The following is a 17,810-nucleotide window of genomic DNA, read 5'->3' as shown; positions in this document are numbered from 1 at the left end:
TCAGTACCACCAGGGAAAATTTTTGTTCCGTTAGTAATTATTGAACTAATAGAATGTCTAAATATTTACAAAAAAGTGGAAGACGCTAATCCACTCTTGCATCCATATATTCCATAATGGCATCATTCATTTATATCCGGATAGGTTTTGTAAGTCTCGTCATGTGACTCCGTGGTTTCACGAGAATGGGTCCTAGTATACCATTCAAATGCTTATAAATTTGTCATTTTCAGAGCGTTGGATTCATTGTATAAAACCAAAGCATTTTTTTTCGCGTAAAAATACCAATAAAAATGACAAATATCTTATTCCACGTGACAATAACGTTAAGAAAAGCGTAAAATAGAAGATTTTGCATTGTAATTCAGGATTTCGAGATCCCAAAAGTAAACAATAGAATGCAGACCGGTCTTCGGATTTCAATACGTTCCACATCAGAAACTCCGGTAAGGAACATGAGTTTCTAACAGACCCTATTGCCCATACATTCTTTCTGCGCATTTTTTTTTTTTTTTGGTTTCTGTTTGTCGTATGTTCAGCCTTTGTTTTTGTTTCCGTTCCCCGTTTATTTGTTCGTTGATATTAGTCTGAAACATGAATTGGCTCAAAGTTGTTTTGTCGGAAATGACATAATTCGGAAGAGATTGTTTGACTTTCAACGGGCGCAGATCGAACGAGTGTTTGTTCTATTTTTCAAAGAAAACGAGGATCTTGACAGGGATATTGATCGGAAGTGGACTTTAGAAGACACGACTTTGAATTGGATTGAAGACACCAACGTAATGACGATACTGAAATACAGTAAACATATATGAAACGAGACAAAACAAAGTTTAAATGCTCTGTTTGAAATGTAAGTTGAAGTCTTTTCAAAAGGAAGTGTCCAATATCTCATCTGGTCGAAACATCCCCGAAGCAATATGGTGGTGCATCATCAAGTACGTTGTTATTGGAGTAAATGAAATGTGTTTCGACAAAGCGAATCATGCTAGTCACTTTTAATTTTCATTGTCACTATGTATAGCCGGTATTGAACGTGTGACTCAAGATTAAAACAGTGGGGTGGCTGCCATTTATTTTACATTATAGCAATATCCTGCTGTCTGGATAATTTAGCGCCTACTCCTACATCGTAAGAGGTTGTAATTCCTTACCTCCATACCCCAAGGATGGCACCAAGTGAGCAAATAGTTTGCCAGACAACTTCTAACATTGCTGGAGTAAATAAGATCCCACAGGCATGTTCATACAACTTGTATCACTAGATTGTCAGTTTTATTAACAAATGTCAAAGATTGATAACATAACTTGTTAATATGTGTTTAAATCATATTGTATAATTTGTTGGGAATAATATTCAACGAGAAATCGAGTATTTCTGAGTTCAGGACTTATCCATTGTCAGTAGCGACAGGTACAATTATGATTTTAAGTTAATTTTTAACTGAAAAAGTATGCTTCTTGAACCCGTGAGTTTTCAAGTTTCCATGTCTGTAGCCTAGTATCGCATGTAAATATATTTAATCATAGATTTATGTTAGTTCTCTAAGTGCATATGCATTGCAAATTTCGATATGCTGTTCACGTGTTTCAAGGATTTACCTATCATTAGCAGCATTAGAATCGAATAAACATAAATATCTAAATCTCAATTAATTGTAAATGCACTCAGACTATCGAAAGAGAAGGTTTTAACATGCATGTTGCAATATCATAAAATATGTCTGATCCAATATTAAGCTTCTACATCAATATTGTTAACTTAGGGTTAAAAGCAAAGGAGACTTACAGATACGAACATATTAAATATTTACTTTATCGGTGCATCTAGACTATAGCTCTCAGCTTTTTGTGGAGTCTGGGTTATTCATATACTTTTGGTCATTTACGTTTTAGTTATGTTATATATCATGTTTTTGTTGTGTGTGTATATTTCCGTTATCTAGTCGCTATCCTTGGTTTACAGCTCCCTTAATTTCCTTTACATATTTAATGGGTAATTTACGACTCCCGTTGGCTAAAGCAACTGAAATTTCAGTATGGTATCTACATTATTGATTAGTTGGAAAAACAGAATAATAGAATTATATTTAATACTTGCTTTATCAGGCAAGGCATCAGGGTGGTGTCTTTGAACAAGTCTGATAGAGCTAGCGCCAGAAAAAAATGTTTATTTTCCGTTTCTTTGTAATTCAATCTAAGATACTTTGAAAAATTATTTCAGTTTTAGGACTTAACTTCTGAATACAACCAAGGAATGATTTATATATTTTTTTCGCTATATGAAGAAAAAATCGCGTGGTGCACACTAAATATCCTGGTTGCAGGTTATTTTCAAGTGTGCACAACGGGCATCAAGGCTATTTCAAATAGACATAAATAATATAACAGCAATTCCTTGTATTTAATTTTAGTATCAAAGTTCAACAAGTAAATCACAAAAAAAAGGCTGATGACGTCACAATCACAAAACAAAATTTGGTCTATGAAATGATGAACATTTTTTTATTCAATCAGAAAGCGCGTTACATCTGCAATGAAATTATGTAATCGTGAGTTCAAACCCTTTAGAGTATGAGTGTGATACTAGCAGAAACCAAAATTACTGGTATATAATATACTGATATCTCATCTGTTTGTTATCTGAATCGATAAGTAATTCTAAATTTGCTATATAATTTTCAGAATGATCCACTTCGTGAGTCTAGGTCTGCTATTATCTTTAATCGTCTACGCTTGTAACGGACAAGGTGTTGATACCTTAGGGTTTCGAAGCAGTGGCATACAGCGTTCACCACACTGCTATACTTTAAATCCAACCGTAGCGATTGGTTTAGGTAATAAAGTCTTATTATTCGCTCACTGTGGTTCCTTATATTTTCTTGTTTTTATCGTGGGTAGATAGAAAAGCTCTATTTTGTTTGGTACCTGTCTTTGTGGTTTGTAGGACAAATAAATCATAAAAATAGGCGAATTGCCTGCATTTTCAAAAAAAAATATCACTACAGTAAAGCCATGTTTGCTGAAGATTATAAACGAAAAGTTTCTTCTTACTTTTTACTCATCTTACTAGCACGCAAACAACCCTTTTTAGGAGATATTCAGTCGGTTCGTACAATGTCTTTGCTTTTTAACATATTTCGTACTCCGAACGTCTCTACTGTTGCTAGACTCAATTACCTAGGCTCTTTCGTTCAGATAAAGTTCTAATGAAAGATCAACAAAACTCGTTTGGTAACGTCAAGAATAGGAGTACTTTCATAACAACATTTTCTGGCTTATCATAATAAAATATTCCGTTTTCACTACGTTGTTTACGTCTGTAAATTAAATTAGCAAGCATTTTTTGACATAAAAAGCCACTTATTGTTTTTACTTAATCGGGAACGGTATGCAATCGTTTAGAGTTTCCCACAGTATTGGGCTTAGCTTCGTTTGATACGAACGGTTGATTACATTTGATACTTTACTCCACCAAAGCGTTTCTGGCGATTTTGTATATAAGATGTAGAAAAAATGCAGCCTCAATTCTGAAATGCATACCCCATTTAATTATATTCCCTTTATTGACCAGGTAGTTTGATCGGTTTTAGTTCTGCAATAGGAATCTCAAGTTCCATTACAACAACAGCAAAACAAGCAATCATCTGCCAAAAATGCGATAATTTACAAGAGCGCACGAAAACATTACAAGGGCGGGTAACGGCACTTGAAGGACCAACCATTTGCCCGACTTGTCAAATCTTCGAAAATTGTCAGGAACAAACAACAACATTGCAAGCACAAGAGGCGACCTTGAAAACACAAGTTACAGAATTACAAGAACAAGAAAAGAAATTGAAAGTCCAACTAGTGGCATCAGAAGAAGCCACAACGATATGCCAGGCACAAGTAATGTCATTGCAAGCACAAGACACCACACTCCAAACACAAGTAACTGAACTGCAAGCACAAGTGGCGGCATATCTAAGACAAGTAAAGGCATTGCAAGAGCGATTTAAGACCTCCCAAATACAAGTTGCGGTACTTAAAGAAGAATTAAAGAAACTTGAAGACTATTCCACATCATTGGAACAAGAGTTAACAGAGACTAAGAAGCAAGTGACAGGGTTCGAATTTTGCTCGACCATAGAGAATAGGATAACATGTATGAGAGAGCCTAGATGTCAATTTACTATCAACTGTGTTCCCACTTGATTTGCTGACTTGTCTCTCTTGATAATAAATGTGATCTGGCTTTGTTCAGTTTAACATTCACTGTTCTATATTGCACTTAATATCTTCTTGAAGACGATGAGAAATGAATTATGTAGTCAAAATAAATGATTGATGTAGCTTATTTAGCGTCTCTCTAAGAATAGGACAGTGTATGAAAACGGTATAAAAACCATTGACTATTTTCACCATTAGAATTAAGAAAAAGAAAGGTATGGTAAATTGAGTTATAATTTCATTAAAATGCACTGCAAATGAACATTCCAAGGGCAGATAACTCTGACAAAAACATAATTTTCCTTACATTCTATTGAAAAGTTTTTGAACGTGCAGTGATGCAGAGATTGAATAATGATAGACATAGACAAGCTTTATTTAAAGTCGGCAAGACATAAAACAATAAACATAAGCTCTTAAGAGCTTTTGAGCCGACAAACATAATATTTACAGTCATACATAATCATGCAGGTAAGTAAAACAAGACATACATATACACACAGAAGACATTTAGACAAACATAAAAACACATAATTATATCAGTCAGTACTATTATATGCAGTTATAAGATATAAGCAGTTGAAGCATACAAACACTAAAAAAATACTACTACTACTAGCTAAAAATAATAAGCAGATAAGGAATAAAGCTATCGTGCAACTAAAACAAAGTAACTAAAAAATAATAATAAAGCTGAACCAAAAAAAATCAAGTATGTGTGTTTGGTATGCTGCATCAGTAAGAAAGTTTTAGTCTGAATTTTTGGATACAAGACCAGTACATTCTTTACCATGCCAGAAAGATAATTGACTTTTGAACTGATTAAAATTTGAAATTTGCCTGAAAGATTCTGGAAATGAATTCCAAAGAGCAGGTGCACCATACCTGAAAGATCTCTTACCATAGCTAGTAGTTTTCACACTTGGAATCTGCAATAAATTTGTGTATCTAAAAATTATACTTGTGGTCTTTCTTTTCAACAAGATTTGATAAGACCGGAGGTGCTAAATTATTTAGTATTTTAAATATTTCTATTGCCATTGTTCTTGTTCTTTTTATATACATTGTTGGCATTTTTGCCTCGATTTAAAAGATCTTCATATGTTGAAATATAGTCTTCATAAACAAATCTTAGAGCCCTTTCCTGTATTTTTTCAATTTTTTGAGTATCACTTTCTGAACAAAAATGCCATGAGAGAGGGCAAAAGTTAAAATTTGACTGTATAAATGTGTGAAATATCGTTAGTCGATTTAATTTGCTCAAGTTTTTACCTATTCCTTTTAAAATTTTTAACTGTTGTACTACCTTTTTACATAAATTCTGTATATGGAAATTAAAATTTAGTTTAAAGTCTATGTCTTCTCCTAATATTTTTACAGTTTCATCACAGCTTATTTTTGCAGATCCAATATCAAAAGTGGGTGTTTTATCAAAAGTCTTTTTGCCAATAGCTATGGCCTGAAACTTTTCAGGATTTCCCTGCATACAATTAAAGTGAAACCATTTTATCAAAATAGTTCTTTCTGATTGTAGTACATCTATTACTCCATTAAAATTTGGCGAATGAAAAGATAATGTGTTGTCATCAGCATAGTTGTATAAATATCCTTTTTGAATAAAATAGAAAATGTCAAATGTAAACAAGTTGAACAGCAAAGGACCCAAAATTGATCCTTGCGGAACCCCCTTTTGAATTTCTGCCCAGCTACTGACACAAGAGCCAATCGTCATTTGTTGCTTACGCCCTGACAAATATGATAATAAAATCTCAGTAGACTTTTTGCTGATAACTTACAAATTAAAATATCATATGGCAGACAGTTAAATGCCTTTGACAGGTCCATAAGAATGGCTGCCACATATTCATTATTATCTAACGCCTGTTTCCAGTCCTCTAATAATCATAATAATGTTGTTTGACAACCGTGGCCTTTTCAAATGCACATAAAAATTATCACAAATAGTTTCAAAGAAAGTAGACAACTGTTCAGCTAAAACTTTTTCGAATATTTTTGATGGAATAGGTAGTAACCTGACTGGTCTGTAGTTGCTCTTTGTAAAAGGGTCATTCTTTTTAAATAATGGAGTGACTTGTGTCTCTTTTAGTCTGCTTGGAAATATTGAAGTTTCTATTGAATGGTTAACTAGTTTAGTTATTGTTGGCACTAAGGATGGTTTGCCATATTTCATGAGTTTAACTGCTATTTTATCAACTCCTGTTGCTTTCTTCACATTAAATTTGTCAATGACCTTTGATACAAAAGATTCATTTGTTGGAACAAATTCAAAGTTATCTGTTTAAAGCCCTTTTCTTCAATATTCTGAACGCTTGGGTGGTTACTCTTATCAAAATTATAATCTTTACCTATTTCTTTGGCAACATTTACAAAACAGTCATTGAATACCTCTGAGACTTCTTCATTTTTTGTTATAATGTCATTCACTTCTTGTAATATAATTTTGTTTCCGTACCTTTTGACTTTTGGAGAAATATGGCTCGATGATTTTCCAAAAATCAGTCTGTTTACAGCCTCCCAAAATAAGCATTTTCAGATTTTCTTTTCAGTTTAGTTACTAAATTTCTTTTTGTTCTATATATTTCCCAATTTTTAGCATTTTTGACAGAGATATTTATTATAAAGCATTTTCTTTTCATAGATTGCTTTTCGTAAAACTCTATTCATATAGGGTAACTGATTGTTTTTAACATACATCTCTTTGATTGGAACAAGTTGATCAAAGACATTGCAAATATCTGATTCAAACTTTTCATAAGACTGGTTTACTTGTGTTTCAATAGAATCTGAACCATGACTTGCAGATGAAGGAATAAATGGTTTTACATTTGACAAGTCAGAATTTAGTGACTCAACATCTACATTTTTGAAACTTCTATATTTTATTTTCTGTTTTTCATTCGAAGGTGTATTATTGTTTCTTATGGTACTTATCACGTGACAGTCACTTGTACCATTTGCAACATTTAATGTTTTCATATGACAAGTTGACGCTTTTATCAAATTTTTTAGGTCAAATATATCAATTAAATCTGCTAGTGTCTTCCCTTTTGATTCATTCAATAAATCATAGTTCATAGTTCATAGTTCATATCTCCAATAACCATATAATGATCATATTGTGTAATACATTGGTCTATTGTATTAGAAAACTCTTTACTAAATACTGAGTCTTTCAGACATGGTGGTCTATAAAAAACATATGATATCCCATTTTGTTTTGTTTAATATAACTTCAAAAATAATATTTTCTAAAGTTTTATTTTCTAAGTCACACCTTCTTCTAACTGGTATTTCAGTTCTCATAAATGCTGCAATACCTCCACCATTACAATTTCTATCTTTTCTTTCAAGTTTATAACCTGGAACATCAAAGAAGGGGTTTCTGTATAATGAGTCAAGTTTTGTCTCTGATAAAAACATAAGATCTACAATTTTGTTACAGAATAGTTCTTTAACTTCACTAAATTTTGATTTCAAACTGAGATACCATGAATTTATTTTGATGAGTTTTTCTAATAGCCTGAATTTCTTCAAATACTGATACATGTTCTTCAGAACTACAAGACATGTTACTGTCCGATGATAACAAGTAGTCCTCGAAAAAAAAAGTGCGTGCAACAACTTTAAAAGATTCACTGCAGGGATTCTTAACTGGACCTGGGTTTAACGCGGTGTCCTACTTATGATTGAAATAGCAATAAGTCTGTGGTGTCTACACTTCAATGCTATCGGGATGGATAGAGGATAATTCCTGTTGTGTCTGATGTGATAATAAATTGCTGTAAAATTCTCAATTACTACGTCGTTTGCAAATCTCACTTCAAAACTTGCGTTAACGTTTAGAGTTCTGCTGTGAGTTAAATGTAAAAACAGCTGATTCGAAATGTCAATATGTAGGTCGTCATTGACAGTATTGTTTACATTATGGATTTTCAATGGTATTTTCAAACAGAGGAAGCATCCTTGAGTGAAATTATACTTTCAGATCGTTGGGATTTTGACATGCATGTTTCTTACCTGATTCCTGAGAAACATACAGTTAATCACTTTATTTAGAATATACCCTTTTGTGGTAAGTTGGTGAGCATGCTCAATATACACTTCCGCGAGGTAGGGCTTGGATAGAACAAAAGAATTTTCCTCGCCGGAGTGTATATTGAGCATGCTCTACGCATACTCATCGACTACCCACAGTTAGCACAAAAGGGTCTATTGTTCCAAACCGCATGACTACATTCGGGTTAGTTTTTAAAACTTTTTTACGCATAGCAAAAACATGGTAATGGTATCCGTCCGTCCTTAACTCCTTGCATCTACACATCAATTACTTTTTCGATTTGATAGAATTTTTGGACTGTCAGTTTTTGATATTTTTTAACAACAGAAGACGACATGGATCCATCGTCTACAAAACTATACACCAGTAATTGATTTCTTATTAAGCAGTATATAATGTTAGATGTGCCAGCTCTGTTTCGATTATGTGGCTAATTTATTCTAAACTTATTTAGCAGTGAATTATTTCCATTCCAGTGGGATTTGATGGCTTTTTGGTATCGTTTTTATTAATGTAGCTATGGAAATTCTACTGCGGGTGTAATAAGAAGCTCTAATTTAATGAGAATAGGTATGTCGAATATGCCAAATGGACAAAAACCCCACCAGGATGAAAATATCAGCCACCGATTGGTCTTCAATGAATAAGGACGAAAACCTCACGTCACAGGGCAGGCTGCAGCTACCCCCAAAACATCATTATACTAAGATACAGCGAAAGAGTTGCCCCTAAATAAAACTGCTTAAGAGTGATTGCTTGATTCCAATCTAAGAAGAATTTGATCAATGCCGATGTAAAAAGTGTACTGCGTACGTGCCCCAAAATGAGGTTGCTCATCCTACCCGATCACCGTGTTCATTTATTCAATGTTTTAGCCGGGGTGTAACTTATGACTATGTTTAATTTGCTTTTTTTCCTCTTCAATTTTTTTTACTTCTTGTTGATTTTACAAGAGATTGCTTTAATGCAATGAATTAGCGCTTTCAGTTTCGTCTCAAACGTGAATTTTCTTTTTATTAATAATCTAAAGACATACATCAATGTTGTCATGTAACTTCCCCATCGATATAACACCATTTTAAATCTACAAATATAGACATCATTCTTTACTTGCATGTATAAAACGCATGACAGTTGGAAAGATTGCATCAAAGTTACAGTCGCGATTTTTGTGTATTAAATATTCCGTTTTAAGTTGATAAATTCTCGGTTTTTAAAAATCAAGATTTATGTAAAGAAAGCATCGCGGGGAAGCAGGAACAGAATTAATTTAAAGACATTTTGCTACTAATGTATATCAAGAAATGATTTTTTTTTTTTTGCATTAGAATCATATAATCTTTTGAACATGTAAATATTAAAAATATTAGTCTATTTCGTCCTGTCTCAATAATAATAATAAAACAAAAAATAGAAGACAAGATATTTTGACAGTTCAGGGAAGTAATGCACTCAGCAGCACTGCCTGTAATAGCGTTTACTCCATAACTAGCATTTGGTCTCGGTGGGTGTGATTTGTATTCACAAACGTACATGAACATTTAAACTAAACAAAATGTGAAATATTATCCTTTAATGATACAACTAGATATCATATTATTCCATGTTTTGCCAACAAATTATGGTGCATGATTTTGGCTAAATGAAAAAGGGAGGAAAGCAATGTCTCCTGATTTTGTTTTTATCGTAAATTGTAACTATTGTCCTTCCAACGGATTTGATCCGCCTATTTCTCGAATTGATAATTAGTTACTTGTTTTAATTCCAAAATTATTTAATTTCAGAAGAAACACGCATTCTGACAAAAATTGTTCAACTGTGACGTCAGCAGCATTTTCAAAATATTTACTTGTTATATGTTGAAACTTAAATTGAATTATAAGTGAAGAGTGTTATATTTATCCTGTATGTTGGGATAACTGTAATGCCTATGGTGCACACTTTGAAATAACCTGATAAGCAGATTATTTAGTGTGCACCACGTAATTTAGGTTGTTTCAAACGGACAGAAAATAGAAAAATCTTTCCTTAAAAAGACACTTGGAACATTCTGTGTTTTGAACTCCACAAAACAAAATGGAAGTTTTAGTAACTCCATATAAGTAAATCATTTCTATCGGGGAAGTATCCAAGAAAACATTAATTTGTCAAAGAGTAATCAAGGGAACCAAGGTTATAGCGGTAATCAAAAGAATGTAATCCAGGGACAAAGACCAGACTAGAAAACAGACATACACAACAAAGAACATTAAGTAACTAAAATCATACATACAAAGTAACAAAAGTAAATGAGCAACTCGGACTACTAAAAACTGGGAGCATGGACCAGGTGCAAAAAACATTAAACATACTTTGGTTTCAGAGAATGTGTTTCCATGAGAAATAATTTGTGAAAATTGTTAAATCAAATGTTATTTAAGAAAATAAACGTAACCATTTGGTTAGCCAAAACGCTTTCACTTGATGAAAATGCAGTAATAGATATCACTTTTTGTTCTTTACTAGTATTCATGCATTCACTACATAACTATAGATTCGATATGAATACATGACAAAGAAACTTTTTACAAGAGGAAGATCTCATGGTTGTTCTTTTATACTTTATCCAGAGAAATATTAAGGTATCGAGATAAATCAAGTTTTTAAAGTATACCAATAATAAGCACAGCGTTATCATTGCTTTTGTATCAATATTCTATCGTTGTCTTGATTTTGTCATTTGTAATAGGGACTTTCTACTTTTGACTTTTCTCTGTGATTGTTATCTACCGTTTGGTTATCAGTTTGTTTATTTTATTATGACCATTTATTTTGCAGTATTTCTATTACCTTACTTATTACATTTTTTATACTTTTATATCTGTGAAATATTAGAGTCTACCTCTCATCGTGGGATTAATCATAAAGACAATAATATCTTGTCGCACATTCAGTAGTAAAAACAGCAGTTTTGAACATCTGAGAAATCTAAAATCTAATCTGTATATAACACTGACGCCACACCCTTTATCACACCCCTGCTTCACATGGCTAACCCTTATCCCACCCGTAATCACATGTCTGAAGTTTTATTGAACGCCTACATGGAAAGCTTTGTTTTATTTTTGTTGAGTGGTCTCTCGGATAGTTTGTATACTAAAATACTCTCCTATTTAAATGTATAGTGAAGTGTATATTTCATGGTCAAATCTGTATCATATGCCGTTTCACCGTCGATCAATATCGGCCCTTGGGATAATATAGCAAGTGATACATATTTTGCTATGTATTACTCTCTACGTATTGACTTGAAATAAAACAATATACGACAGAAGCTTAGAATCAGGGTTAAACGCGATTCTGTGACTTAATGGGATTAGCAGTATAAATTTCAAAAATACAGCAGCAATTGATACAAGCCCAAAACCAGCAAAATGAATACAAAATTCGCTACCATTTTTTTTTAACTTCTTAGTATAGGTACTAGACTAATGTTACTCAAAACAATTTTCATTTTCAATTTTAATTCAAGGGTACTCCAATTTAATTTTACCATTTTTACTGAAGCATATATTGTAAAACCATTTGATTTTTACGAGGTAATTTTATTCATAAAAACAACCTTACAGACAATTTATTGAAGAAAAAATCTTAACAATACTTAATCAGGATATGAGAGCAATAATTAAAAATGTATTAAAATCATAATTTAAAACAAAGGGTCCCAGGAGCCTGAATCGCTTACCTGGTTGAATTTTGTCTTTCAAAGGTAATAAATTTAACAAGAAGTTGTCCAACAATTTTGACTCAAGAAGAATTTAGTAGGGCTTATCAAAAGGATCTTTTCAGACATTGAAATTTCTTTGCGTCTATCATAGTTTTCAAGCTAGTGGTAGAAAATCGTAAAAAAATGTTCCCCTTTTAAAGGCAATAACTCTTACAAGGAGTCATCTGATAACTTTTATCCCTGAAGATTTTTGTATTCCTAATAATAAGTACCATTTCAGCCATTGAAAGAATTTAGCTTAAACCTAACAGTTTTGGAGATATATGCGAAACTATTGTCTGACCCCTATGTTCTATTTTTAAAACGGCAGCCATGTTTTTCGGCGGATCAGAAATCTCCACATCAGTTGTATGCAAGATACCACAAAGAACATTTACACCAAGTTTGGTTCCAATTGGTCAAATAGTGTCAGAGGAGAAGATTTTTGAAAGAAATAACATTAAAATAGCAAAAAACATCGAAAAAGGGCAATAACTCCAACGTGGCTTAACAGATTAAAATGAAAGTTTGACCACAGATAGATCTCATCATGCTGAACACTTTTAATCATGTCAGAGTTTGGCTAAACTTGATATATCGAAAAACTACTGTCCGACCCCTATGTTCTATTTTTAGAAACGTCAGCCATATTTTTCGACGGAGCACAAATCCCCAATCAATTCTATGCAGAATAACCCAAGGAACATTCATGCCAAGTTTGGTTCCAATTGGTCAAGTAGTGTCAGAGGAGAAGATTTTTGAAAGAAATAACATTAAAAATAGCAAAAATGTCAAAAAAGGGCAATAAATCCAATATGGCTCAATAGATTAAAACGACAATTTGACCACAGGTAGATCTCATCATGCTTGACACTTGTACTCTATCAAAATTTGGCTACACCTTTACAATTTTGGCGATATATGCGAAAAACTACTATTTGACCCCCTATATTCTATTTTTAGTGACGGCGGCCATGTTTTTTGACGGATCAAAAATCCCCACATCAGTTCTATGCAGGATATTCCAAGGAACATTCATATAAAGTTTGAATCATATTCACTATCATATAGTGTCAGAGGAGAAGAGTTTTAAAAAAAATGTTAACCGACGATGGCGACGGACGCGAAGTGATGGCAATATCTCACATGGTCTTCGGCCAGGTCAGCTAAAATTGGGAAAATATCAAACATTCTCTACATCAGTTTGTGGTCCAAAATCTCTATCAGACCAAATTTTAATTGAATTAATGACATAGGGAGTTGCATTCCTTTAATTAAAAGAGGGACCAGAAATCAAAATTCTCATCATGGTTTTACTATAATATTTTGAAACATGATTTCTATATACGAATCGTCCAAAAACAGACAATGAAACATTCATTCCTTTAGCACAAATAAAAACAACATTAGAATGCCTATGCCTGATGCAGAATAGACGACGTTTTCGACGAAAATGACAAAAGAAAATTTATGGGTTGAAATTTACCGCTTAAGTAATACGTTTAACTATGAGAAAACAAAACAAAACAATTCTTTGATTTGAAAAAGCAAATAAGGGATGAACCCTTCTGCAGTATTTCTTTACTCGGAATATAAGATGCTAAAATCAATAAATCTGTAAGACAATGTCTCTATAATCAGCACATTTTTAAAATGGTCTGCCAGAAATCCCAGAATTTTAAAAAAGGATTTTTTAATCAAACAAACCGTTTTCCTCAGCGTAAGACATTGTATTTTAGAAGATAGATGCATACTTAATTAAATATATTAATCATATTGTTCATATTGCAAGTGGATTAGTGTTTTGTGTGACGTCTTGCTTCCTTTACCCTCAGTTTTTTATGTGTAATCTTTTTTTCTTCGATTCGCTACATTGTGTATGTAAATGGTCTCTGTTTCATTTGTTCACGCTTTGGCCATGTTTGTTTGATCTTGACGTATTTAAATCAGCCCACTGCCGACGCTTCTGTGTTTTTTGCCGATATTCATAGTTGTTTTGCTAATATGGTAAAGAGACTCATTGAGGAAAGTTAATGTTAAATGTATTTCCTATAGACCCTTTTGTGGTAAAGTTGGTGAGCATGCTCAATATACACTTCTGGGTAGAACAAAAGAATTTTCCTAGCGGAAGTGTTTATGGAGCATGCTCTACGCATGCTCATCGACTAGCCCACTGTTAGTACAAAAGGGTTTATTTTTGTGTGACTCTACTCAAATATCAATATAAATTTTTTAAGGTAGAATGTTGATGCAGATAAACAATAAAAAACTGATTTGTCAATTTAAAGATAAATTCTTATTGAACCCCTTTCAGTTTATCACCGAAATCATATAGTAAATGAAATATCAAGTAATAGATTGCTATAGGCAAAAGTATAAGGAGACTACATGTGACACTCAGATAAGTTTTCTATTTTAGAGTCTTTAATCAAATGATAACCACAGGGGTGCCTCGCTTCATATCAATTTTATTTTCAAATAAAATCAAACATTTTACTATTTACAGCTCAGCAATTACTTGACAACAAATGATGATTCTTATAGATAAACCCAAGTATCACCATCAACACTTCAAAACAATGATTTGTACATCCAAAACACATATTTTTTTAATAGCTTGGTCCGAAATTGAAACTACATCTCGAGGAATAGCCTCGTTATTAAAACAATGGAAATTAATTTCTCTCCTATAGAGATGTTTTCATAATCAACCTCGCTATCATTGTAAATTTTCTCTCTCTCTCTCTCTCTCTCTCTCTCTCTCTCTCTCTCTCTCTCTCTCTCTATATATATATATATATATATATATATATATCCTTACCGGTGCATCTGGTCTATGCTCCCAGTTTTTATAGGAGTCCGAGTTGCTCATTTAATTTGTTACTTTGTATGTATTATTATGTTTTTCATGTTTGTTTTTTGTCCTTTTGATTGCCGCTAGAACCTTGGTTCCTTTGATTATTCTTTAAAATTGATGTAAAAGCTTTAATTATGTCTGGTTTAAACAGGTTTTCAGATTCGGTTTAGACAGGTTTCACTGTATAAAGGGTCGATATAAAGGGGCATATGATAGTTTCATAACCCTTATTTGCTTGTTCAAATCTTCATATAAAAATGACACCAAAGAAGGATTCGATATGGAAAACAGACACACACAACTAAGAACATGAAATAATCAAAATAATATATACAAAGTAACAAAAGTAAATGAACAATTCAAACTAACATTTATTAACAATTTTATTTGTAGTATTCTATGAATTTTGTCCCGTTCTAACATTGTGATTTAGTGCTATCTTTGTAAAAATTACAAAAGAGCAGTACGGTATTAGTGTAAAGAGGACAGCGTGTAGATAAACAAGTAAAATTATACAAGAAACAAAAACAGAAAACAAAGGAAAACAAAATATTTAAAAAAAATATGCAAAGAAAATTCACAAATTATATTTTAAAATATATTTTTATCTTTAAACATGAGAAAAAGTAGCTACGGATTTAACTGAATAGGGGCGTGTCAATATTTTTTATCCATTGACCAATGAGATTACAGTATTTATCTCAAATTAATTTATCTAAAAAATATCTCAAAAGGAAAGTGCCAATATCATAAAACTTAAAATGTCGTAAGAGTAATCAAGGGAACCAAGGTTATAGTGGTAATCAAAAGAATTCAATCCAGGGACAAAGACCAGACATGGAAAACAGACATACACAACACAGAACATAAAGTAACTTAAATCACTCATACGAAGTAACACAAGTAAATGAGCTACTGGAATTCCACTAAAAACTGGAAGCATGGACCAGGTGCACCGGTAGGGTAAGCGTCCTCTGCTTTTTTAGAACCACTGGCCGAGTTACTCATAAAAAGTCAAGTCCGGGGTAGACAAACGAGGAAAGGAAAACTATGACCTGAAAGTGTCAATATCAGAAAACTTAATATGACTAAGAAATTCTATAGAAATATACACAACACTTAAAAATAAGAACTCCACTCTTATCATGTAACATGCAATATATTTTTTTTATCTTATATGGAATAATCCTCGTTTGCCAACTTTGCCAATTATGATCTGCTCAAGTCTCTTTAATGCAAAACAAACATAATCATGTTTTGCGAAAATTGCAGTCGCAGTACAGGAGTTTTGGGGACATTTATATACCAAATTAACATTAACATTAACATCAATATTATCTTTAAATATCGGTACCTGAACTAATTTAAAAATATACATTTCATGACAAAAAGTCCCCATAACTTTCAGGCTTAAACGACGGAGTATTAATCTTCTTGAGCAGGGGATTAAACATCATTACCGGTGATATCTCCATGAACGGCTTTAAACGTCTGAACAGAAACGGCTTCAAGCAAAAACATATAAATTCAAGGAGGTAGACCTGGGGTAAGGGGCACAACTCTTGGAAATCATTGGAACTTTGTATTCAGCGTTTTACATTAAGCTCATGTAAGCATCAAAGTAACTTGGATTGATTCATTCTTTACAAATGAAAGCTTGAAAGGCTTTGGCAAAATAGTATTTGATACAAACATATCACTGATGTCAAGAGTTAGGTCTACCTCCTTAATTGGGGAATGATATAAATGGCATCACTTTATTTTGCAGGTACTTTAGTTGGGCTTGCTTCATCGCCAATTGGACAAAATGAGGAAATCAGAACATTACAGCAACAGTTAGCTACAGCACAGGCACAGTTGAACGAATTCAACTTTTGCACGGCGATAGCAAATCGTTTTACGTGTGAAGCTGAGCCTAGATGCCAGTTTGATAACAACTGCAAGCCAGTTTGAATCATTGCATGAAAATATGAGTCAAATGAACATATTTAAAATACACAAAAATGATATAAGAATCAACATTGTTTTTATTTCTTTTGAGTTGAACTTTGTCTGAATTCTTCAGAATATCTCATTTTTATATCATTTTAATTTGGAAGATTTGATTGGATAAAGTAATGATTGGAGCTTCTGAATTTCTGATCAATATTTAAAAATATGGTTATAATACACATAGATTGAGGCAAAATAATCTCCCTTTATCACAATGCGTATCTATTTTCTGCTATTTGGCCTAAAATGCGTACGGTATAATGCTATTATATAATAATGACAACTAATGAAAATATCAAAATGCAAAATTCTAAGATATAAACAATATTGAAAAATTGATAAAAAGATCAAGTCAAACAAACAGTATCACACACGGAAAATTAAAGAAAAAAGAAGCCATGACAAAGTGTGACGGTAAGCTTAGCGCTGTATTGTTTAGAAACTTCCGGTACTATTCTGATATCATGGTAAAAAACGGAAGACGAAAACTATAGCGAATGGAATAAATGTGTCCTCATGGTGAAAATCGAAACGTCACATCTGTCGACAAATTCATAGGTACAGCTTTCTTATTTACACCATACATAATCACTATTTTCTTTGTCCGGACTCCATAATGAGTTATGTTTCTTTACAGAATTTACCATAATAAGGTGGTCATTCTGTCGATGTCTTCGTCCGACCGTTTGTTTGTCCGTCCCCATATTCTATTATCAAGTCTTTCATGACAGCGGAATGAAATTCGATGAAAAAGTAACAAAGAGAACCAAATTTCCAGCAAAAAAAAAAAGAATATATTTCAAGGATACAATCTAGACAGGGAAAACAGACACACACAACAAAGAAAATACACAACCAAAAGTATACGTACAAATGAACAAAAATAACATTTTCTAAACAACAAGATACCATTGATCTCATTTCTA

General features: G+C 32.7%; 1 protein-coding gene and 1 long non-coding RNA gene across 5 annotated transcripts; one reads left to right on the top strand and one right to left on the bottom strand.

The window, feature by feature from the left end:
• The first annotated feature begins 45 nt into the window (after positions 1–45).
• On the top strand, positions 46–16,907 carry LOC148610558 (uncharacterized). 4 transcript variants are annotated; one of them, XM_088595698.1, is made up of 3 exons: positions 517–1,414; positions 2,686–2,837; positions 3,575–4,339. In XM_088595698.1, the coding sequence occupies exons 2-3, from the start codon at positions 2,687–2,689 to the stop codon at positions 4,195–4,197; spliced, it is 774 nt and encodes a 257-aa protein (XP_088451824.1). In that variant the 5' UTR covers positions 517–1,414; position 2,686; the 3' UTR covers positions 4,198–4,339. The 4 variants fall into 4 exon arrangements, with proteins under 4 accessions (XP_088451827.1, XP_088451824.1, XP_088451825.1 ...); XM_088595699.1 differs by having other exon boundaries at positions 518–853; XM_088595701.1 differs by lacking the exons at positions 2,686–2,837; positions 3,575–4,339 and adding an exon at positions 16,661–16,907 and having other exon boundaries at positions 46–853.
• On the bottom strand, positions 5,001–8,400 carry LOC148610559 (uncharacterized). Its single transcript, XR_015924698.1, has 3 exons — positions 8,251–8,400; positions 7,508–7,592; positions 5,001–5,141 (listed from the first exon to the last, which is right to left on the bottom strand). It is a non-coding gene; the product is annotated as an uncharacterized LOC148610559 (long non-coding RNA).
• Positions 16,908–17,810: the final 903 nt, after the last annotated feature.

This window comes from Perna viridis, chromosome 8, assembly GCF_037379345.1.
Source record: "Perna viridis isolate PV_CMFRI_1.1 ecotype Kerala chromosome 8, ASM3737934v1, whole genome shotgun sequence".
Taxonomy (NCBI): domain Eukaryota; kingdom Metazoa; phylum Mollusca; class Bivalvia; order Mytilida; family Mytilidae; genus Perna; species Perna viridis.
Note: the sequence above shows the minus strand (reverse complement) of the source record. Positions and strands in the feature narration are given on the sequence as shown.